This window comes from Sebastes umbrosus, chromosome 19 (assembly GCF_015220745.1).
Source record: "Sebastes umbrosus isolate fSebUmb1 chromosome 19, fSebUmb1.pri, whole genome shotgun sequence".
NCBI classification, from domain to species: domain Eukaryota; kingdom Metazoa; phylum Chordata; class Actinopteri; order Perciformes; family Sebastidae; genus Sebastes; species Sebastes umbrosus.
In genome coordinates this window covers 24,291,573-24,316,176 of record NC_051287.1, presented here as the reverse complement: position 1 = coordinate 24,316,176, position 24,604 = coordinate 24,291,573, and the positions used below count along the sequence as shown (strand labels likewise).

The following is a 24,604-nucleotide window of genomic DNA, read 5'->3' as shown; positions in this document are numbered from 1 at the left end:
TTAAACGATTTTGCGTTAACTTGTTATTAACACGTTAACTTTAACAGCCCTACTTATAACTATTGAATACATCACCTTTTATGGAAGAATCTAAGGTTATTGATCAGGTGAAAAGATGGAGCTTAGGCTCTAAAACTCATACATCCATCCCAAGGCAGACTGATGGGAACTTCCAGTAACATCCTGTAGACAGAGATGCGCTCTTCTCTCAAAACATCTCTGAGTTCCTTGAACTTTACTGGGGGCCTGCAGACCATCAAACCAATTTCAGAGAGACTAATCTGAGTTAAATTCCACTGTAATGATTAGAATGTTTACCATTGTTATTTCCCGTCCTCTGCCTGGTTTCTGCCTTGACTGGATTTCCCCTCTTTTTTTATTTCGGTAGTTTCCCTTCCCGCTGTTTTTGATCTTGCGTCAATCAAATATTCATGTAGAAAGACCAATGACTCCCTCAGGTTTACTTGGCTTTCACCATTTGTTTCTGTCTCGCTTTGTGACGCAAGGACACACACACACACACACACACACACACACACACACACACACGCGCACGTAGTCACACACACTAGACAGGCCAGGAGAGAGATTTCCATTATTTAAACAATCATACTCACACTTGATAAACATTAACAGGCTTATTTACAGAGAATATACAGTAGTTCTTTCTAAAATTACCCAGCAAACATGATGCTATGAACTTGTTGCCCAGTCCAAAAATATCCATCTGTATGGCAGTTAAAGCTAAAAAATGAACAAATTAAATGATTAAAGGAACAGTGTGTAACATTTTGGCGTAACATCTATTAGCAGAAATTGAATATAATATTAATAACTATGTTTTCATTAGTGTATAATTACTTGAAACTGACTGACTAACTTTCGTTAGCTTAGAATGAGCCCTTCATATCTACACAGGGAGCGGGTCCTCTCCCCAGAGTCCACCATGTTGCTCCGCCATGTTTCTACTAGGGATGCACTGATACCCCTTTTTTTCAGACCGAGTATAAGTACTTACATTTGGGTACTCGCCGATACCGAGTACCGATACGAGTACTTCTCCGTGCCAAAAGACCCTCGTCAACAGCCAGCTAGAGGGTGTGCGCGACACATGGCAGGCTGAGGAGTCCCGCATACGAGGCGGTGCGCCGCCACCGGCTCTAGGTCGGCTTGGAAAGGCTCGGGCGGAGGTGGCTCACGGCCGCAGCTTTGCAGCGCTCCCCGCCCGGACCTGTCTGCACCGTGGACAAAGGGCTTGCTGCGCCCTCTCTCCCCGGGGCTCCCTGCTCCCGGTGCGACTGTCGACCGGGACTGTCCTCAGCGCGCCCCAACCGCGTCGTGCCGCCAGGGTGGGGCTCGGCCCACGCAAAAGGCGCCAGGAGTCTGCGGCGATGTTGAGTACATGAGCACAGTATCGGACCCGATACCCGATACTAGTATCTGTATAGGTGCATCCCTAGTAGCCCACGGTAGCCCAGAATGGACAAATAGAACACTGGCTCTAGAGAGAGACTTTCATGTTTTTATGTTGCCTGAAGGCCACCGTAGTTCTCTGTGAAACTGCAGTAACATGAGCCGCAGAGTGCAAAACCGTGGTACCGCCAGCCGTCGTCTGACTTCCGGTGCTCCTAAAGTAGTGTTATTATGGTAAGGATGGCCTTTGAACGAGGCGAACGGCGTTACCACCGTTTTGCACTCGGCGGCTCACGTTACCGCAGTCTTAGAAAGGGAGGAGTGAGCGGAGAAGTTTTAGTTGGTTGCAATCTGCAACCACACCACTAGATGTTGCAAAATCCTACACACTGCACCTTTAAAAACAAAGCGCATTAAAACATGAAGTAAAATGGTGCCCCATTATTCTGCAAGCAGCTCAGTTTATTTGAGTTTAAAATTGCATTTAAAGAAATGTCTTAAGAATATTGCTGGTAGACGATCCCATTGTACTTTCCTAAAAAGAGTGTAGTTTTTAGCTGCTCTCTAGTGTCAGTTAGCAGAAGTACAGATACAGCACTTTATTTTCCACTTGGTCCGCTGAAGAAGGACAAATCGGTGTCGATTTCAAAATCTTTTGAAGGGCGAGCCCAAAATAAAAACGAAGCACATGCTTTCATTCTTGAATTGTTATTTATTGAGCACATTATGTCTAACTGCCTAGAAGCCTGCTGCAGACAATCTCAACTCCTATATTCCCAACGCCCTCCCCCTGCCGTCTTATTCATACACCGCTTAATGTAAACTCCATTATTTCCCATTGGCCCAGACGAGGAAACAGCAGTGTCTCGTCGATGGGATGGATGTATATATTTATACCTTGTATGGAGCCAGATTCCAGCCGACCGTGGTGACGCACAAAGCTAAAAAAGGTCCCATTTCCTGGCCCCACTCAGGAAGCAAAGGAAGGACCATGGCTCCAACAGGGTTGTGCAACTGAGCTCGTGGACACTTAACCATAATAAACATTTCTTTTTAACGGCACCCCGCTCAGAGAATAGAGGGAGAGTCAGGCGAAGGGGTAAGGAAAAAGTAATGGTGGGGAGTGAGAGGGGATGGGCAGACATGTTTGATATGACAAAATGTGAGCAGACACAAGGTGAATATAAATAGATAGAAAGCTGACTCACCCGATTCTGTGTTATTGTAGCAGACAGACTCGTGCCTCTCAGGGCCTAGGTGATTCTGACAGTTACAAATAGTATTTAATGAAACTAATTGGCATGACTTGGGCTCCTCTTTCCAGATAAACAACGACTCCACGATTACCATTCATGGTAATGAACATCACAACAATGTCCACACGCTACAGTTCCCCACCGAAGATGAGGAGCTGGTCAAGTGGGCCAGACAGAAGTTCGGGGGTGTGACTTCACTCACCACAGTCCGAAATCTGAAAACAATGACATCGACAGGAACCAAAGGTGAGAAATTGTTTGTGAAACCTGGCTGATATCTTATTAAAGGGCAACTACGCCTATTTTCAAAATTCATACCCCATACCATTCCTATGGTCTAAGCAAAAATATTAGTGAACATGAACAACTCTCTCCCAAATCCAAAAACTAGAGTGCTAAAACTCAAGCTTGTGATGTCATAGGGTATAAAGTGTGGAGCTGCTCCATAGACAATGAATAGGGAGAGATGTTCTAGATGACACTGAGAGCACCCAGGGGAATGTTCTGAGTATATGGGAACATTTTCTGTTTCACAACTGACAACACTACAGTAGAATAAAGCTCATTCGGGTATAAAAAAGAAAACAAACATTCTGTGGGTCCACGAAATCAGTCTCCCATTCATTGTCGATGGGGCTCCTTTTTATACCCTATTACATCAGAAGCTTGCTTCCCCTTTAAAGGTCCCATATTATGCTCATTGTCAGGTTCATACTTGTATTTTGTGTTTCTACTAGAACATGTTTACATGCTGTAATGTTAAAAAAAATCTTTATTTTCCTCATACTGTCTGCTTGAATATGCCTGTATTTATCCTCTGTCTGAAACGCTCCGATTTAGCTCATTTCAACAGAATTGCAACGGAATTGCGTTGCTAGGCAACAGTTTGGGTCCATGTTTATTTCCTGTCAGCTGATGTCATTTACATACACTGCAACCGAAAACAAACTGGGACACATTAAGAATGTTTACGTTTAAAACCGTGTAATGGTCTAAATATAGTATATTTGTGACATCACAAATGGACAGAAATCCTGACGGCTTGTTTCAAACGCACAATTTCTGAATACGGGCAGTGCGTATTTCTCCGTATATTGAACGTTTCAATACTTTCACAGTATTTATATGACACTTAAACCTGCTTTATACAAGAACAGACATGACAATCTCACTTGTTACAATATGGGACCTTTAACATAATTTTTACACTAACAGGGCTTCTCCTTCTAAATAACTTGTGGGCTGTATTTGCCAGTTTGGAGGGGTGTCAATCACAGTACAAAGTCTGGTATCATATGAACAACATATGAAATGAGGATGCATGTGAGACAGCATTATACTGCAGAATTCTATTAGATCAATATAATACTGTAAAAGAGTTTCAGATTTATCAACCTCGACACTGTTATTATTATCTAGAATACGCTATCTGCATCTTTGTTTGGTCCAAAACAATATTTTTGGTGCTGAACCGAGCAAAGGAATAATTACAGTCGGCACAAAAAATACAGCTCATACAGCGAGTCTCCGGTACACTAAACACGGATGGATGCAGTGTTTGTTTCCAGAGCTCTCTTGATAAAAATTAATCACTAACCTTCTCTTATCGTGTGTGTGAAAGCCCTTTCTAGTGTAAATCACTGAGAAAACACTGTGCTGTGATGAAGACCACGTTGCATTAAAAAAACATTTTGCATATTCTACATTTTTGTCAATTTGTAGGAACACGATCCAGAGGACCTCAAAACTACACATGCTTTTTAATAATATATTACATGGACAACCACAGATAAATAAATGAAATGACATCAAATATGTTGTTTTTACTTATAATTTATAACTCCGTATGTATGATCAGATGATGACTCTGTACAGAGTTGGCTGAGAGAGTGACAACACACACAACATTTGCCCCCCAAAGCTGCATTACATACAGAACCAGACGCCATGCTGTTTTAAAATACGGTGTGCGGGCCAAGCACCGGCTGCCATATGGCCAGTCCTCCTACAAAGGCACCTTTAAACCAATAAGGGAATATACAGTCTACTGAAATATATTGCTTTGTCACAATACTATATACTTACAGCTGCAGTGTGTAGAAATGGAAGAAATATCATTTAAAAAAGTTATTTTTTATAAAACTGTCTATATCCTGACAGTAGTGCCTGAGACGGGTAATCTGAAAAAATCATGTGCCTCGGTGTCCTCCGGTGTCCTCCGGTGTCCTCCGGTGATCCAAACGGCATCTGCAAGATTTCCCAGACCGGAGGAAAACAACCAATCAGAGCCAAGCTGGAGTCTGCCGTCTCTTAGTCGGCTGTCAATCACTCGCGAACTCCGCTCAAACGGTCAAACTAGGCAGCGCTGATCAAATATGAATCAATATTCTGTTACTGTAATGCCTATTTCTTGCCTCAAATGTTTTCAGAAACATCTTGTAGTGTACTGTTCAGCTGTAAAATGAGAAGGTTTGTGACCCGGCAGCCATGTTGAGATCTGCTGAGGAAATACCAAGCACCGCCCACCAGCCGGAGCACAGCCAATAGGAACGCTCAATAGGAACACTCTCTCTCTGAAATAACCTGTGATTGGCCAAATGGACTTAACAAAAAAAAGAGGTCTCTTGAGTCGTTGAAGTTGAAGCTTATCTAATTATATACAATTATAAATTTCTCAACTTCTGCCAGGCCTTTTGGCTCAAATTACCCCACCCCCACCATTGTAACAAACTTGTATTATCCAGCAGTTTAGAGCTAACGTCATGCTAACAGTGTAGCCTCATATTGTAACTTCCTAAAGCACTAATGCCGGGATCAGACTACACGATATTTTTGTCTTTGACGATGGTCACCATGTCAGATCTAAAAATGACAGCGCCATAAACTCTTGCAGTGTCTTGGTCGGGTGACTGGCAAGACTACACGTATGACCACGACCAATCATGGCACGTCGTATTCCATGATCATGCGCGAGTTCAGAGACATCATCGGGGAGGCGGTTGAAGCAACTGTCAATCATGGCGACAGAAGCGTTGTGTGTGATGCTGGCAGTCTTGTGTTGCGAAAAGAAAAAGAAAAGAAAGAAGGCGGGGGGAGGCGTGACAGCCGTTAACAAAAAATTTCAAATTAGAAATGAGTCAAGTTATTGGTTGCATTTTAAGCAAGAAGTTTTACATCCAATTACAGTAATGCTGTTAACAAATAAATCAGATGATGCACGGGGAATTTATCCCTGCAGTTGTGGTCTTTAAATACAGTGCTTTGTACTGTATTTTTCTAAAATATGCAGCACTACTAATACTCACTTATCCTGTCATGATTCACGTTTGAAACACAAATAACCTGTACATTGACAAGCCGCCAATGCTGAGGATGGAGGCACAAAAACACTGTGATTTAAAGCGAGCATTCATGTCATGAGTAAAGGCTCGACATAACGAATATTATTTCCAGCAGCAGTAGCAGCGGGATGCTCCATGCAAGCACAATTATTTCCTAACAAAGCCTCCTTAAGGCGGTCTGGGCAAAAGCAGAGCTCTGACAAGGGTTTAGATTTAGTGAACGGTGGTGGGGTTGGCTGCTTTTATGTCCAGTGTCTTTTACAGTATTTTCAGTTTTAATAATCCCTCTCATTGTGATTGTCTGTCCTTCTGCAGGTCTATCAATTATAGGGGTGTTACAGTCTGGCTATGGCATACTGCTCTTTTCCCATTTTATTAAATGTGTCATTTAAATTGTGATGAAATGTTGTGTTTTCAACCACTTTTAGTTTCAGCTCATGTTTTACTGACTCATAGTCCACGAGGGCATTAAAATTACTCAAGCAGCGCAGCGGTTTACATCGCTATTTCCTTGTATCCCTCGGCTCGTATTGAGGTGTTAGGTGAACTTGCGTAGGCCTTGTCGTAGGCGTTTGGTAAGTCTGTGCAATGACTACACAACCGTTCGTTGCCAACTTGAAAGCTTGCTGAGGAGAAAATATGTAAATGTCCCTCAGGTTCCTTGAATGTGTCAATGTGATTTGAAATTCAGGTCATGCTACAGTATTGCTACTGTAGTGCAAAAGAGGCTTGTTAAGCAGCGTTAAAGGGGACATATGGTGCTCATTTTCAGGTTCATAACTTGTATTTGGGGTTTCTACCAGAACATGTTTACATGTTTTAATGTTCCAAAAACACTGTATTTTTCTCATACGGTCTGTCTGAATATACCTCTATTCACTCTCTGTCTGAAATGCTCCATTTTAGCGCCTGTGTCTTTAAGCCCCCCCTCCCGAAAAAAAAAGCCCAGTTTGCTCTGATTGGTCAGTGTTTTTTCCGGTCTTCCGCATCTGCGCTGTCGCCGTCTTCGCTGCGTCACTGCAGCCGGGGACTCGCTGGGGGAGTTTAGCGGACACTTCTACGGGTGACTGTATAGTTGTGACATCACAAAGTTATGGATGTCCTGGCAGCTCATTTAAAGGCACAGTTTCTGAATAAGGGCTGTGTGGATTGAGCATTTTGATACTTTCACAGTATTCATATAGCACCTAGACCTGCTTTATAATCAAAAAAGACATGGAAATCTCACTTTCCACAATATGGGACCTTTAAGGAAGCTACTTTTAAATTCTAGTTGCTCAACTAAAAGTACATTGACGTGACACCACACTCAATCATTCTAATCGTCGCAAATACTTCCACCTCCTGTGGACCACAAAGGACATTGTCGCAGTAAAAGCTGGTAGTTTCTTCTATGCTAGGAGGACAATAGCGGTCAGTTCGAATTCAACTCTCTATGTCCTCTAATTGTAAAAAGATTTTATAGTGGAAAAGATATCTCAAACCGTGCGGGGTATAATCTCTGTATGTTCCAAGCAGGGCTGTCACAATATCAGATTGTCACTATACAATTATCGTGGCCAAAAAAATCATGATATTATCGTGATATCTCTAGAAAATTTGAAGAAAAAATAATAATAATGCTATCGGTCAAATCATTTTTTTTGACTTTGTTTGCTATTTGTGTCTTTTTGGGCAAATTAATTGCTCTAATTTGTGTGTGTGGTGTTGGATGAGGGAGACAAAGCAAGAGCAAAAAGAAATGATTGAAGAGATGCTGGATTATTATCATGTGTATGTATTAACGTGATATCAATATTTAATTTTTTTAAATATCACGTAATCATCAATACCGGTATATCACGACACCTGTACTTGGAGCCTCCAAATACTCATATTTTTGTCAAAATCTGGCTCCGATATGCTGGTTGTGTCTTTCACACTGCTCAGCGTTACCCAGCTATATGAGGTGCAGTGGGATATATCACACCCATTTCCAGCATGGTGTTTTCAAACTAAATGTGCATAGCAATTTGAGCACTGCAGCAGCACCTGTAAACCATCAGTCACCATTATTTGGTCAAAGGCTGAGCATAGTGTGCTCTCTCATGAGACTGCTCCTGGAGCATCTCCCATAGTGGGAAAAGGCAAGGTACTAATGTGCCTGTACCCAGCAGTCTGGTCCTCTGTTGCAGACTGGGCTATGGCTCCCCAGTGCTGGCCACAGCAAAACACTGTAAACTGTTATGAGCCATAACTACTACCCAGTTGAATAAATATAAAGAAAATAGGCTTTAATTGTAATTGCTTATTGCTTATTATTGCAGCCGCTACCCCACTGCTTCAATTAAGCGTTTAAACAGAAGTGCTGGCAGTCCAATATTTGGGAGCTGTTGTCTTTATTATGAGATTACGCATGCAGAAATAATTTTATTACTCATAATTTCCCCTGGAATGTCATTTCTGTTTTGCAACCAATGAATGAAACAATGATGCAAAATTAATGTTTGGTGGTTTTACAGGAACCAAACCTGGCTCCCGTTCCTGCATCCTTAGAAACGAGGATGCATTAGAGAAGCACTTTATGAAGATTGAAACGGCACCCCTGGCCGCTTCGGTCAAATCGTGCTCGCCGCAGCAACAGAACCCCGGCGATGACGCCGAGCTTCACATCATAAACATCCCGGAGAATGCCAGCACTCGGTAAACCTTAAGATTCACAAGACATTGCATCTTATGTATTGTTTTTTTTTTTATTGTTTATTGGCAATTTTTTTTTTATTCTTCACGTTTGCAGCAATGTATCGCTTCGCGTCGACGCTAAGGAGACCAAAGTGTTCCTGAGAGGCCCTCAGGGCACCACGTGGACCTTCCTCAACCCAATGCACACCCAGTTTGGTGTAAGCGCTCACATACACACACACTCCAGCAGTTATAGCACAGAGAGTTACCACATTTATTGTCTGCGAGATAGGATTTATTAAGATGACAAAGACTCCAATCTGTCGATAGAGTGACTCACTTAATAACGGGGTTAAATGATTTCTTACACACAGCAATCTCTCCAACGCCTGTGAAAATATGGCTGTTATTGAGTGACTACTTGTACAAGACAGTCTCTAAGTCATTACTGATTCATTTGAACTCTCTTTCTACAGTCGAACAACGACATCCTGCTGCCCACCATCACACACAGAATCCCGCCATTATTTACACTGAGCAGCGACAATGCGGGGGATGTGCAAAGGAAGGCCTTAGAACATTTCAGAGTCACTACTTTCACCAGCTACACTGAACTCAGACCAGAGGACTATATGGTTATGCTTGTTCTCAGGAAAAAAGACAACCCTGCAGGTAAGACGATAAAAGGTAAAAAAAAAGTTGTTTTCATCTTTGAGGCTTTTTCTACAAAGAGAGTGGATGGAGTACTGTGCAAAAGCCCACGCATAATACATGTTACACAATGCCAGCATGAGATGGAATATTTGCTGTAATATTCATCATCATCATCATTATTACATTAAATGTATTATTTTACATCCACAATGTGCTACGCTGCGACTTGAAAAACCCTTTTGAGTTTTCTGTTCTCAGTATGAGGCTTTGCCTTGTAGCTAAATGATAAAAACTTGGAAGATTTTTGTCTTGAGGAGGGTATAGACCTCAAAAAAGAGTGGCACAACAGCATAGTGTGCACAGGAAAGGACTGTTTAAAGAGGACCTATTTTGCTCAATTTCCAGGTTCATATTTGTATTTTAGGTTTCTACTAGAACATGTTTACATGCTTTTAATGTTCAGAAAACACTTTAGTTGTCTAGTACCAGCTGTGCTGCAGCACCTCTTTCCACCCTTCGTCTGAAACGCTCTGTTTGAGCCCCCCCCCCCCATGCCCCACACCCTCCCGAAAAGCCCACTCTGCTCTGATTGGTCAGCAGTGAACTGAACCAAACTCCTTGGACTCCGCTCCAGCTCCACTCTAACTAGCTTTGTTTGAGGGAGTGCCAAACTGAAAATGTGTTACTGAGTGACATCACCACATTACGGAACAAAAGGCGGGACTTCAAGCAAAGCGTTTCAGGTAGTTCAGGAGCAGTGTTTCTGTGGGGGAGTAACTCCTTTTGGCATGGACTTTGGGCTTTGAAACTTTGCAGACTTTTAACATGCACAAAACAACTATATAACACATTACAGGAAATGGGAAAAAGCACAAAAGCATAATAGGTCCTCCTTAAGTTAAAATGGATGTATATGGTTTCTCTATTTCTCTCTCAGTGATAGACACAGCACCAGCACCAGTCATTCCCATCACAACTAACGCCCCTCATCAGATGCCTCTGGTGATGCAGCTGTACGCCTCCCCAGACTACCGTTCTCCCCTGGACCCCAACACCAAGGTGCAGAGTGACAAGAGAATTTATGCAGAGGTAAGAAATCATTCATCCTCCCCTAGCTGTTATTCATAGGCGCAGTTTGAACTTTAAGGTTCGGGGGGGGGGGTTCACCAAAAACATCTAGAGGGAATGTGTACAACACAGAGAGGTTCTAGCGTATTGGGATGCTGTGTGTCATTTGCATCACACCGTGACCTAACTGAGTGTGACGTGAGTGAGCATCGGCGACAAAATCAGTATGATTGCATTGTTTTCTACTGGGATGTTTCTAACCGGCCCGCGAGCGACGCTGCACTGCAACGCCCCGTCATTCCTGTCGCTCACTTTGAAAGCGCCGGAACGGTTGATGCGTGAAGTTAAAATGAGGAGTTACCTATATGATATGTCCTAATTTCACTACAAAAAAACAAAATAAGGTGGCAGCTGGCTGGATGAAGATCGCCTGAAAGTTTCCTACTACTTGCTGTTGGCTATATTGTGTCATCTCCAATGAATATCACATTATAAAATGTGTGTGTCCTGTTTAAAAAGTACAAACGTAGGAAAAATAGCAAGTATTATCCATCTTTTAAAGGTCCCATATCGTGCTCATTTTCAGGATCATACTTTTAATTATATGCAGCTGTTTCATTCTAGAATCTAGAGTTACAAGTTATTAATATACTTTTTGGGGATGTATTGTCTTAAAGGTCCCATATTATGCTCATTTTCAGGTTCAAACTTGTATTTTGTGTTTCTACTAGAACATGTTTACATGCTGTAATGTTAAAAAAAAACTTTATTTTCCTCATACTGTCGGCCTGAATATGCCTGTATTTACCCTCTGTCTTAAACGCTCTGTTTTAGCACATTTCGATGGAATTGCGACGAAATTGCAACAGAATTGCGTTGCTAGGCAACAGCTTGGGTCCATGTGTACTTCCTGTCAGCTGATGACATTCACATACACTGCAACCAGGAATAAATTGGGACACATTTAGAATGTTTACGTTTAAATCTGTGTAAAGGGTCTAAATATTGTATATTTGTGACATCACGAAAGGACAGAAATCCTGACAGCTAGTTTCAAATGCAGAGTTTCTGAATATAGGCTGTGTGTTCAGGGGTCCAGTGAGCCCCCTGAACCAACGCTAACTGCACTTGTGGCTGTATTTCAGGTCTCTTCACTCAACTCCTGCTCAAAAATAGTTCAATATATGGTGGATAATGCAGAATAAATAGACTTGTTTAGCAGCTAATATATGATATTTTAAAGTCACTTTAATGTGCTTATGCATAATACTGTATTTCTTTCTGAAACACAGCTATTAATAATTAATTAACTACAGCTTTAAGAGGTTTTATGCTCATTGCACTTGTAATATGTTGCCATGGTGGCCTTTCTTGGGCTTTTCTCTTCTGTTAAAGGTTATTTTCTCTGTTTCCTGTAGATTTCAGGGCACACTTTAGGGGATATCGAGTTGACCATCAAGGTGATCAGATGCTTTGTGCGCTCCACGGGCTCGTGCCCCATAGTGAAAGAGCTGCCTTTCATGCCAGAGGCCTGCTCTGCAAACTCTTGTCCCGGCAGTGCCCGACTCAGCTTCTCCTTAGATCAGCTCCCAGAGATGACGTCCACCACGTGGGACATGGAATGCTCCGTCAAGCTTTGCTACAGTGAGGTAGGTAGTTTATGTAAGGAAATATAACCTGTGTTACAACTTTTCCTTTGGTTGTCTAGAATATGTTGTGTTGAAGTGTCAGTGTGGATCTGTTGTGGTGTGAGCGTTTTGATGGGCCTCGAGATCAAAATACTGATGTTTTTGACACACTTTTGACATCATGGGTTTTTATTGATATTGTTTTTTTTCTCTAGAAATGTGGAGATGGAGGAAGAGTGAAGAGGAATCTGGAGGTTACCCAGCCGTGTCTGCAACCACCAAGTGAGTTCAGTTTTAACTCCAAAACATGGAACTTTTTTTGAGTCCAGTTCAGATGCTACTTAAGCCCTCATTGGACCAGATTGGACCAAATCCCAATTTGTTATTAGGCGACTGAGCTCAGCTCTATTGATTTAGCTGATTTTCTTTTTTTTTCTTCTTTCCCTTCGCTAACTTACTCACTAAAACTTTCCAGACAGAGAAAAAAAATTGGGTGAAAACGAATTGTAGGTCATAGATTGTTTTATTTTTTTGTATTTCTGGAGCCATTTTTGTTTTTTAAATGTACAAATATTATATTTTATAAATGTTACATAATGCATCCAGTAAATAGGCAGTTCAGTGGAACAAGAAAGTTCACAACATCTATAAGAAACATCTGCAACACCATTAAAGAGGACCTGTTATGCTTATTTTCAGGTTCATACTTGTATTTGGTGTTTTTACTAGAACATGTTTACATGCTTTAATGTTTAATGTTCAATAAACGCTTTATTTTTCTCATACCGGCTGTGCAGCAGCACCTCTTTTCAACCTCTGTCTGAAATGCTCTGTTTGAGCTCCTGCCCCGCCCTCCAAAAAAGCCCACTCGGCCCTCTCTGTTATGATTGGTTGACCGAACCAAACTCTTCAAACTCCGCTCCAGCTCCGGTCTAACTAGCTTTGTTTGAGGGCGTGCCAAACTAGCCATTAGGCAGGTATTATGCAAATGTGTTACTTTGTGACATCACCACATTACGGAAGAAAGAGCGGGACTTCGAGCAAGGCGTTTCAGGCAGTTTGGCAGCAGTGTTTCTGTGGGGGGGGGGGAGTAACTCTCTTTAGCGTGGACTTTGGGCTTTGTAACTTTGCAGACCTTTTACACACAAAAAACTATATAACACAGTAAAGGAAAGGGGAAAAGCACAAAAGCATAATAGGTCCCCTTTAAGTGATCTTTTTTAGTTTGTTTCAACAACACAATCAACAAATAAACAAAAAAAATCCTTTCACGTTATTGAAAACGCATCAAACACAACAAATCTCCAAAATGATCCTGAATATGTGTCATTTTCTTGATAAAACCTTCCTGCGAAGATGAATGTTTCATATTTAATTCTCCAGCAATAAACTCTCTGAACTCTCGGAAGAAAAACTAAAACTTTTGAATTACCTTTTTTTTTTTTGCCCTCAGGACTTAATTGCTAGTCTGGTGCTCGCCCAGTGAATTGCTGCTCGCTGCTATAATTCTCGTTCCAATTGTTGCTTCCCGCGCACAACAAGTGCTGCGCAGGCCGTTGTCATAGCAGTGAACTCAGGATATTATGCAGTGAAGCCAGTAAGAGGTTGCGTGGCTGGGCCTCGTCCTTTTAGGAAGGCCTGCAGGCTGACCTTGTGGCCACAATCAGAAGTAATGGCCCTCGGGGGACGGGGGTGAACTCCTTTGTGTTTCCAAGGGGGTCTGACTGTGTTGCTGTCCAAACACAGCCACCGGGACCCGGCGCTATTGTCAGACCATTCAACACAGTTTGACTCAAACAGGGAAAAGATGTCTTCCCTCAAAGGAAGAACAGTCTCCAGGCAGATGACTCATTTCTAGGAAAAATTCAAATGATTCAATTTCAGAAAGGAAGTAGATGTTGATTAAATGAGGAATCACCTGAAGTTTGTCGGAAACTGATAATGGATTTGTTTATTCTTTAAGCTTCATTTATCCTCCATTTCCTTCTAGAGGAAAACGATAAAAAGCTTGGTGTGTCAGTGCTGCAGCATCCATGCTTTCCTGTGTCCTGTTTCCTGTTGTCTTCTGTTTTGCTTTAACTTACGCAATTAAAAACATTTGGTAATACTTAATTCTACAGGTCCACAAATTTCATGGTAATTAGGTGATAATCAGCAAGTAACCTTTTTGAAATTTCTTTTGGAATTACTGCCAAAATAGCCCAATATTTACCTCACAATTTATCAACAAATACTTTGTTTGGCTGTCTAGACTTGACTGTCTGGACTTTTATTATTATTATTATTTTATATATATATTATAAATATTATTTAATAATTATATTCCGCTATTTCCTAATAAGCAGTAATAAATAGCCGGGAATTTATTTAATGTAATTTAATTATAATCCAGGAAACGACTACAAAGTTAATTGATATGCTTTATTTCCATGTCTGCTGGTAAATAGATAATAGTTATCAAATAATAATTTCTTAAATAACTCCCTGAATCATTACATTAGCTATTAGGTTACATTTGTGTAGACAATAAGTCACACAATGGTGAGATTTGTGCCTGATCAGAAGTGTGTTCTATTAGTTTTCCACCTCCAATGAAGAGCAGCACACAGCCGCTTCTCAAGCCTAAGAGCCCTATTTTAATAATTAAATGCTATTTTAGCATATAATTATTAAATAATGTTTGTATTAAAGTGATTTTCGATAATTTTTTGAGGTAAATATTGGGGTAATTTGGCACTAATTCCAAAGAAATTTCAGATAGGTTATTGTCTAATTATACCTAATTACCATGAAATTTGTGGACCTGTAAAATGAGATGATACCAAATGTCTTTTCCTCTTGAGACTGGGGACCTAAAGTACAGGAATGGTGCTAGTTGTAAAGGAGCATGTTGGTTTTGCAGACTGCATTCTGTCACGAGCCTTCGCTGGGCAGGACTACTGAGTGCTCCATTCAGCCATCATTCCTGTTTGCTAGTGTTCATACAGAGGGCTCCAGGGAGTCACAGCACAGGCCTGCTGTCTGCCTCCTCCTCCTCCTCCTCCTCTCCACCTGCACTAACTGGAGCGTCTGCTTCCGGCGCTTGTTTATTCAGCTTTGCTGTCAAAGCCTCACTTGTACAAACTAACACAGCAACTGATTACAGAAAAAAAAAAATGTCTCAAGAGAAAGCCTGCTCCGAGTTGCTGTGATGTTTCTGGCTCATTCGGGGGGTCAAGGAATGTTCCTCGCTGACAGATCAACAAACTGGGTTGTCTTTTTTTAAGATGCAGTTGGCCTGAATGCCCACAAGATGTCACTGTTTCAGCAATCTGGGTCATGTTTAATTCAGTTGTTAGTGTTTAATCAAAGCATGAATGCATTTAATGTAGCTTTCATCATTTTAATTAAAAAAAAATTAAACCTTATGGAGTCACATGTACAATATCAGAATTTGTACTTTCCTCATGTCCATGCAGTTCATTTGAAATATTATGTTCTGATACTAGCATTAAGTTCATCCAACAGAAGCACAACCACACATTATTATTATACACATATTCATGATGCACAGAGTGGTGGCAAGTTTCTACAAAACAAACCCACTGTCTTCTGTCCCCTCATGTCCTCTCTTCAATGTACTTCAGGGAAGAGGAGCTGTATTGTATGAAGCCCAGTATACAGTAGTACCGTACTTAGCCTAGCACATTCCACCAGGAGGCACGAGGCAGCAGAGGCAGGTGAGAGAAACTCGTGCAAAGGTGATGATTAGTTTCTTCAAAATGTTCCAGATACTTGGGGGAGGATCTCTGCAGGTAGCAGAAGAAGGGGGAGAATGGAAAGCAAGTGTTTGTACACTGTTTTTACTTGATATGCATCACATAGCATGCACACACTGGCGGCTTAGTAGCCTTGCAGAGCCACACTATATTCCTAAATTCAGAATTTGGTACAAAATTGAAGTCTGAAAACAATTTTTCAAACCCTCAAACTGCTTTCAATGTCAAAATTATCTAAAAAATTATCTTGTTGGAAGTCTTTCAAGGATTTAAGAATATTTTAAGTTTTTTTTCTGCTTGAAAATCTGAAGCAAAGATTAGAAAACCACTGAGTTTAAAGGGTAACTTTAGTATTTTTCAACCTTTTTTCCCATGTTTTTGTGTCTAAACTGGTCCAGTATTGAGGGAGAGCGCTGTAGACGGCAGCTGCTCACAGGCTGCAATATGGAGCTATTGGGGCAAGCTGGCACCGTCATATACGTCCACTAAAAGTGCTTGTTTTTGCCATGACAGGTTCTGATTTTTATTATAAGTGTCTGACATTATGGAAAGAGTCTCGCTCAAGGAGAAGGTTCGCTCTGAAACCTGGCGAGGTGATGTTTTGCCGAAAGACAACGGTAGAATAGTGGAATACATCCATGGTGGAAACGTGAGTGGCAGCCGGGCAGAGTTTGCTGTGTTGAAGAACAGAAAGCGTAGCTTAGTGTTGTCTGAAAGATTTCCAATGTCATGTCTGTATATTTAGATGATTTTGACGATGTGGATGAGGTTTTGAATTTGACAGCCGACCATATTTATTTGAGCCAGAGGGTACGGATATTCAGAGAGACTTCCCCTAATGTCATAATGTTGTCAGACACTTATAAGTGAACTAGCGTTACATTGACGACAGCAGCGTATCATAATAGTGATTGGCCCTGGTGAAAAAACATTTCTTGGGCCTTTTCCCCAAACACAAGCACATGTTCGTGCGCACACAACTACTCCAGACAATTGCAAAGCAGACAATTGCTATGCCCCCATGGAGAGGCTCACCATGCAACTCCCATCCTGCAAACCAGTCTGTGATCAGCAGCCGGTGCGCCAAATTTATCAACGCTGATTTAACCCTGAACTCAGCGGCCAAATATTATCACAGACACAGATTACAGGAGCTGCACATTTCCCAAAATATGAGACGTAACAATTACAGTGCTGCAGATTTAAATCCCTGATCCACACTCCATAATAACAAAAAGAAATCAGTACTCACCCATTAGAATTTTATCCTACAGGTCTTGTGCACCGCAAAGTCATAACAACACTGCTTCAGAACCATGTCCTTTTTTTATTGGAATGTCCCGGCAGTGAGCGATGTAGAGCAATGTGGCACGCCACGTTGTCAGACGCCCAGCTGTTTCTATTTATTCTTGTCGCTCGCCTTGAAATCGCCTCAATGGACCAAGAGCGGCTGATCGGTGAAGTTGAAACGAGGAATTATCTATATGATAACTCCTCAATTCACTACGAAAACCTCAATAAGGTGGCAGCTGGCTGGAGGGAGATCGCCATGAAAGCTGAAAGCTGAAAGTTTCCTACTTCTGTTGCCTATATTGTATGTCATTTCCAGTAAATATCACAATATTAAACGTGTGTTTTCTGTTTAAAAAGAACAAACAAAGGAAGATAAGTGGTAACGTCTCCAGTCTGATCTCAAGCTCACAGCTGATAGGTCGCCTACGTGGTTTGTTTACATGACATAACAGGAAGTGCATATAACAGATTCAGTGTGGGCACGGTGTAGGTAGGTGATTGCGCACCGGTTTCACCGTCGATATTTTGACGCTGCTCACTTGCCCCCGCAGCTCGTTTTGCGTCTGCTGGTTACAGCGTTATCCCTCAATACTGGAAATATAAAAACAAATATTGTACCTATTGTTCACTTAGGCACAAAAACATGGGGAAAATACGGTCCAGGTTGAAAAATCCTGAAGTTATCATTTAAAAGGACTGTTTGTAACTTCTTACACGTATAAATCATTGCGGGTCGGTGTCCCATGCGCGCTCGTGTGTGTCTACGCTGTTCAGACAAAACTCCAACACAAACTACACGGAAGCACCAAAACCGCAAAATTCTATCTAGTGAAGCCCGTCTGTTAAACAGTGTTGGTCGCAGTTGGAGGACGCGGGGGAGACCGTAGCTTTGGTCTCCAGGGCCGGAGTCTCTGCTGTGCTCTGCTCCTCTGCCTGCCTTCACTCACACACCGCGCTCGTTCTCATTCTTTCGCTCCACTCTCATGTGCATGCGCGCACACTACACACTGCAGCAGAGTTAGTAGCTCTGAGAATATCTAGTAAATGTACAGTGGACGTTTGTGCAGAAATAACTGCTGCAGCTCCTCCAGACCAACAGAGGTTTCCCGTGTCTTGTGAAGTGACGGGGCTCCGCGGAGAGAAACGTTATCGTCTCCGACCAAAACTCCGGTGTCTTCCCTGTTCCCTCCGACCGTGGTCGGGAGGCTGAGGCAGGAAAAGCCAACACTAGGATCAGCAGTGATTCATGGAGAGACCTTTGTCTGGTCAGCTAACATTACTGCCAAGCAGCTGAAATATAGAGTGATATTGTGGTTTTAGCTGACGTGTGTCGCCTCACTGTTTTGAGCGATGCTCGTTCATGTCTATGTAGAGCGAGCACAAGCGTGAGCAACAGGACGCTGACTTTCGTCGACTTAACGGCTACAGGTATTGCAGTTAACAAGCATTTCTGATTCTTACTAACAGTCCCTTTTAAGGTGACATCTGGGTGAAAAATGTCAATGAACTATTGTACAGCCGACTGAAATGACATGTATCTCAAGGTAATTCATTCACCGTACCAGACCACAATGAGAGAAGCTGAATTGGAATGGCATTGCCAGGCTAGTCCTGGATGTCTGTCCTCACAGTGTCATGGACAAAAGTCCTGTTCTCTTTCACTTTCAGAACTGATTTGAGGGGAAATTATTCCTTATTGCTGCTGGCTCAGATTTGTATGTTTTCTATCAAGTTTGTCAGCAGTGAAGCACGTTGCGCGGGTCAAGCCGGCACACAGAACATCACCAAAGCCAAAACTTGATTGTCTGTTGAAATTTGTATCATTCAATTAGAACGGAGACAGCGGGCACAAATGTACTTTGATATCTCAGTTCAGCTGAGGTCTAACCCTGCACAGCTGTCATATTCGCTGCATGGGCTTTGCTTGTATTGCCATGGTAACAAGGAGGGGGGAAAAGAGTAGTATTATAGGGCCGTACCGCATTACTGTTAGTCCTTTTAGAATCTGTACCATAAATCTTCATATTGACCTTTAAGGCAGCTGTTGGTTTCGACTCATGCCAGGATGAAAATCAACTGGTAGAGACTCTCTCCGTCACAGTAAACATACAGTCATCTCTTCTTTTTTTTTTCTCAAAAAAATCATTGTTATTGCAAGGTTGTTATTGAAAGCAGGATTAAAAAAAAAAAAAACACTGTTATTGGTGCATGCCAGGAAACTCCCACATCTTGAATTCAAGATTTTTGTTGCCTAACATAATATTCACTAGACACACCGGCACAATTACTGTGTGGGTGTTCTGTTACACTGCATGAAGATTTGGTGCTGGCAACTGGTACTTCTTGTTTGCTGTGGTCCTCTGGAGAAATCAGCCAATCTGATAAGGTTACTGAAATCTGTTTTGCTGCTCCCCAAGTGAAACATATTATGTTATATATCTCTGGATTTGAAAATATACAGTAATATCTCACATCTGTTATATCCACAATTTGCGTCATCACATGATTATAATGTCTCTGTGAGAAAAAAAGACCACCTACTAGAACAAGATGTATTTTCATATGTGTTGGCTTTAGGGGTGTAACGATACGTATCACTTTCCATGGTTCCGATACGATTCAAGGACGATATTTAGCTCATCTAGATATACAAATACCTGGATACTGGACAGTGCACGTCAGGAAGTTTTTCTTCTAAGGGAATCAGGGATAAATTAATTATGGATATAAACAAGTAAACGCAACGATTAATGACCAAATACATACACCTTTTTATTTGAAAATAATAAAAAGTGCAACTTCAGGAGCCGGTGCTTCAGTTCTCAAGATACAAGGCAGTGCAATATTTAACACAAAATAAAATAAACCAACTTCTATTCAAGTTAAAGGTCCCATATCATGCTCATTTTCAGGTTCTGACTTACATGTTGTAATGTTCAAAAAACCTTTATTTTCCTCATACTGTCTTCCTGAATAAACCTCTATTCACCCTCTGTCTGAAACGCTCCGTTTTAGTGCATTTCAATGGAATTGCGTTGCTCGTCAACAGTTTGGGTCCATGTTTATTTCCTGTCAGCTGATGTCATTTACATACACTGCAACAGGAAATAAACTGGGACACATTTAGAATATTTACGTTTAAAACCGTGTAATGGTCTAAATATTGTAGATTTGTGACATCACAAATGGACAGAAATCCTAACGGTTTGTTTCAAACGCACAGTTTCTGAATGCGGGCTGTGTGTATTTCTCCGTATATTGAGCGTTTTGATAGTTTAACAGTATTTATAGCAGCACTTAAACCTGTCTTATAATATAAAAGACGTGAAAATCTCACTTTTTACAATATGGGACCTTTAAATGGACAGTGGTTTAACCTGCTGCTTCTGTTCTGTCATACACAGGGAGAGTGAATGAACCGGAGTAACGTTTAACACCGTATAAAGTTTGTGGTGCCTTAATACAAGGTGCAAATTCTTAGTATCGATACAACCAATTATTTACCCTGCAAATGGATTTTAGATGGATATACGGCCCCCCCCCCATGAAGTACAACTTGCCGGGTACCAATCGATGTAGTTGGATTGTAGGAATATAAATCGATACATCGACGTAGTAGAGGAATCGTTACACCCCTAGTTGGCATGGATGGTAAACCATCAGCTCTGACTTGTGCTTGTTGTGATTGCTGTTGTTTAACTGAAGCTTTCATACATTGTGTTTTTTTTTCTCAATTATATGTTTCAGCCCCCCCATGCTTTGATTTTGGCCTACCTGGTGTTCTGGGCATCGCATTTGGAGGCTTCCTAATTGGAGTATTACTTATTGGAGCATTGTGGTTTATCAGAATTAAAACAGGTAAATGACATTCTGATTAAATAGAGATCTGAGTTTATTTGTCTGGATCTGAAATGGTCTTATTCTGCTTATTTCAGGGTACCCAACTGGACTGGACATTAGCTCGACTGCAGCAAATCTTCCTGGTAAGGAATTTTTTTTATTTATTTATTTTTTATTGGTTCTTTCCTTTTCATCAGTTTCTTATTATTGGTTTCTCTCTCATCTTTTCCTCAGGATGTCCCTGCTCGGGAGCGAAACGACAACCTGTCTCCACCAACCCTTCCCCCTCTGAGAACAGCAGCGCCAACGCAAGCATCGGAAGCACCCAGAGCACGCCGACCAGCAGCATGGCATGAGATTATGATAATCTCCACCACCACCAGCAGAGCCTTTAAAGTCACCTATACGGGTTTTGTGCCTTTTTGTTTTTCTTTAATAATGCTTAAAAAGCATTTCCCCTTCCCTCGCCCCCCCTCCCCACCCCTTCAAATCCTCGTTTTAAAAGCACAACCCACATCTTTGACTCGCCCAGCCTGAAATGGATGTGATCTGGGAGTTTGTAATGGTGGATCGGGAGGAGGTGGGGGGAGCTGGGTGACGGATAACAGAAGTCTAATCAATGGCCTCTGACGCTCACCCCTGCAGCCTCTCTGTAAAGTCAAGCTCCTAGACAGGAAGTTAAAGAGGGCAAGGGAAAAAAAAAAAAAAATTGGCTCCCGGCAACAGGAAAAACAAACCATATCCCCCCCCACAAGAGCTAACAGGAAATTCACTGCATTCCTTTCAATGAATTGTGCTTGTGTGATGGCAAGCACAAGAATAGTTAGGCAGGAGACAAAACCAGTCAAAAGGCTGACTTTGAAAAACAGATGAAAAGCTGTTTTTCTTTTGCGTTCACATCTAAGCTACAAAAATACGAAGGGCTTTTGGCTAGGTCGGTCCAAGAAAGTTAACGTCTCGGGGACTGGAAAAAGCTCAACATGTCAGGATCTCAAACCACTCAATGGAATGCTCGCTTCAAGGGGTATTTTATCTTAATTGGAGTTCGAGGTCAATAGTTAACAGCTACCTCCTGTTATTTAGAAGTCTGGAGCTTAAGTTTCAACTTTAGATTTCTCTGGTGAAATAATCGTATTTTTCAATTTTTTGTTTCATTCTGTGTCACTTTGAATCTCATAGTTGACCCCTCTGGGTCATTTGTAGCTCACGAGACAAAGTCATGGTGCCATTTTCGTGCTATCCAATAGCTGTATTAAGTTTTTTTTTTTTTCTTCCAGTGTTTATTGGAAGTTACAGAGAATATACACATTATTTCCCAATTACTCAACAAAGCCAATCCCAAGTCATATTTGTGGAAGCTACTTTTATTAATGCAAGCTGAGGAATGATCACTCTCGTAATGTACAGTACAGCATAGCAGAGATACATGGCTGTATCCAGAGCTGAGTAATGGGCCCATAATGAGGAGTTAGTACCAAAACTCTGCACATCAGTTTTTCAGACCTCACACAGCTACGCCCACAAGGTGGAGTTTCCCCAAAAATAGTCTGTCTGGAGGTGGAATGCCAGTACTTTTTCCTCCGCACAATGTCCATTCTCAATCCATCACCACCGCCTGACAATTAGTTGTAACCACAATTTTTCACTATGTGGTAACATACATGAACACATACAAGTTTAATCACAACCATGTAGCACTAGATGCCAATGTTTATGGTGTATAAACCATCTTCCTATATTTGATGATCAAGACTTTCAGCAAGTATAAAGTGTCCAACCTGCTCTTCTCATTCTAAACGTATCTTGTGATTGGAGACGAGTGCACAGAAGAGAAATAATTTTTAGACCGTGACCGTGACCATACAAATTCCAAGAGACTTTTATGCCTTGTGGGGGAGAACTTAAGGTACAAACAATAGGCTAAAATGTTCCATAATGATATTCACATTTTAAGTTTGTCTTACACTGAAAGGAAATGAAATCTGTGAGATTTCAGGCAAATGTTTGTTTTCAACTAATGGGCTAGAAAAAAAACCCATTTCCAGGTGAAAACTTTTAAACTCAGACGAGTAGACTGTCACTCGATATCACGGCAAAGCGTGTAATAGACCCGCATGTCCACCAGAGGATAGCGTGCCAGTGTCGCAACTTACCTCGCCGAGGCTTGAATATTACACGCGTGTATTAAAGGTCCCATATTATAAAAAAGTGAGATTTTCACGTTTTTTTATTTTAAAGCAGGCTTAAGTCCTGTATTAATACTGTGAAAGTATCGAAACGCTCAATCCACAGAGAAATACACACAGCCTGTGTTCAGAAACTCTGCATTTGAAACAAGCTGTCAGTATTTCTGTCCATTTGTGATGTCACAAATATACAATATTTAGACCCTTTACACAGATTTAAACTCAAACATTCTAAATGTGTCCCAGTTTATTCCTGTTGCAGTGTATGTGAATGTCACCAGCTGACAGGAAGTACAAATGGACCCAAACTGTTGCCTAGCAACGCAATTCTGTTGCAATTTTGTCGCAATTCCGTCGAAATGTGCTAAAACAGAGCGTTTCAGACCGAGGGTAAATACAAGCATATTCAGGCCGATAGTATGAGGAAAATAAAGGGGGTTTTGAACTTTACAGCATGTAAACATGTTCTAGTAGAAATACAAAATACAAGTATGATCCTGAAAATGAGCATAATATGGGACCTTTAAGGTGCAGCACCAGCAAAACCACTTAGTTAGGTTTAAGCAACAAAAGCACTTAGTTAAGTTTAGGAAAAACGTCATGGTTGGCTTTAAAATAAGTATGTAAACAAAGTATAGTACGTATAAAAACAACGTAACATAAGTATGGAAAACACGTCACAAACGTCACTAATGTAACTTACAAAACAGCGGTCGCCGGGTTAAAAGTTGTGTGTTTGTTGGACCGATCCACCCGCCATAAGCAGACTTTCTCCCTTTTTATTCTACGTCACTAACTCTGAGCGTAGCATATTTACGCAGATGCATTTAGATTGCAGTCAGTACAGACTACATCGCGTACAAATGACACAGCGTTCTTGTTGCACGCTTTTGCCTTGCGCATTATCATTTCATTCACACGCCTTTTCGTGCAACCGGGTTTGGACTATATATACAGTCATACTGTAAGTCATTTTGATATAATTTATATATATATATATATATATATTTTAGGTCTCTCAAAGTTAACGTGATAATAACGTGTTAACGCAACTTATTTTTTTACGCCACAAATTTCTTTAACGCTTAAACACAACTTGCAATTTTTAGGTTGAAGCAGACTCACTTTAAAATCTAGAGTGAAGATAACTGGTATCATATGAAACTAGAAAACCTAAAGAATGCAGTGGTACCAACCATGTCATACTAGCTTGTCAGAAAGGAGGCTAAATAACGCTCCAAACTTTTGCTAAATTTTGGCGAGTAAAAACTGGCATGACCATTTTCAAAGCAGTCCCTTGACCTCTGACCTCCAGATATGTGAATGTAAATGGGTTCTATGGGTACCCACGAGTCTCCCCTTTACAGACATGACTCCACTTTATGATAATCGCATGCAGTTTCGGGGCAAGTCATAGTCAAGTCAGCACACTGACACACTGACAGCTGTTGTTGCCTGTTGGGCTGCAGTTTGCCATGTTATGATTTGAGCATATTTTTTATGCTA

The 24,604-nt window shown here is 41.3% G+C and overlaps 1 protein-coding gene across 2 annotated transcripts in view; it reads left to right on the top strand.

Annotated features, from left to right (window-relative positions):
• Positions 1–23,120, top strand: part of eng (endoglin) — a 66,100-nt gene extending 42,980 nt beyond the window's left edge. Inside the window, exons 5-14 of one of the 2 annotated variants that reach the window (XM_037752116.1) lie at positions 2,738–2,915; positions 8,512–8,692; positions 8,787–8,889; positions 9,148–9,343; positions 10,263–10,414; positions 11,812–12,042; positions 12,237–12,303; positions 20,820–20,930; positions 21,008–21,055; positions 21,147–23,120. In XM_037752116.1, the coding sequence (XP_037608044.1) occupies positions 2,738–2,915; positions 8,512–8,692; positions 8,787–8,889; positions 9,148–9,343; positions 10,263–10,414; positions 11,812–12,042; positions 12,237–12,303; positions 20,820–20,930; positions 21,008–21,055; positions 21,147–21,268 (1,389 nt within the window). In that variant the 3' untranslated portion in view covers positions 21,269–23,120. Of the gene's footprint in view, positions 1–2,737; positions 2,916–8,511; positions 8,693–8,786; positions 8,890–9,147; positions 9,344–10,262; positions 10,415–11,811; positions 12,043–12,236; positions 12,304–13,474; positions 14,208–20,819; positions 20,931–21,007; positions 21,056–21,146 lie in introns of those variants that run through there. The other variant, XM_037752117.1, reaches the window with a different exon arrangement.
• Positions 23,121–24,604: the final 1,484 nt, after the last annotated feature.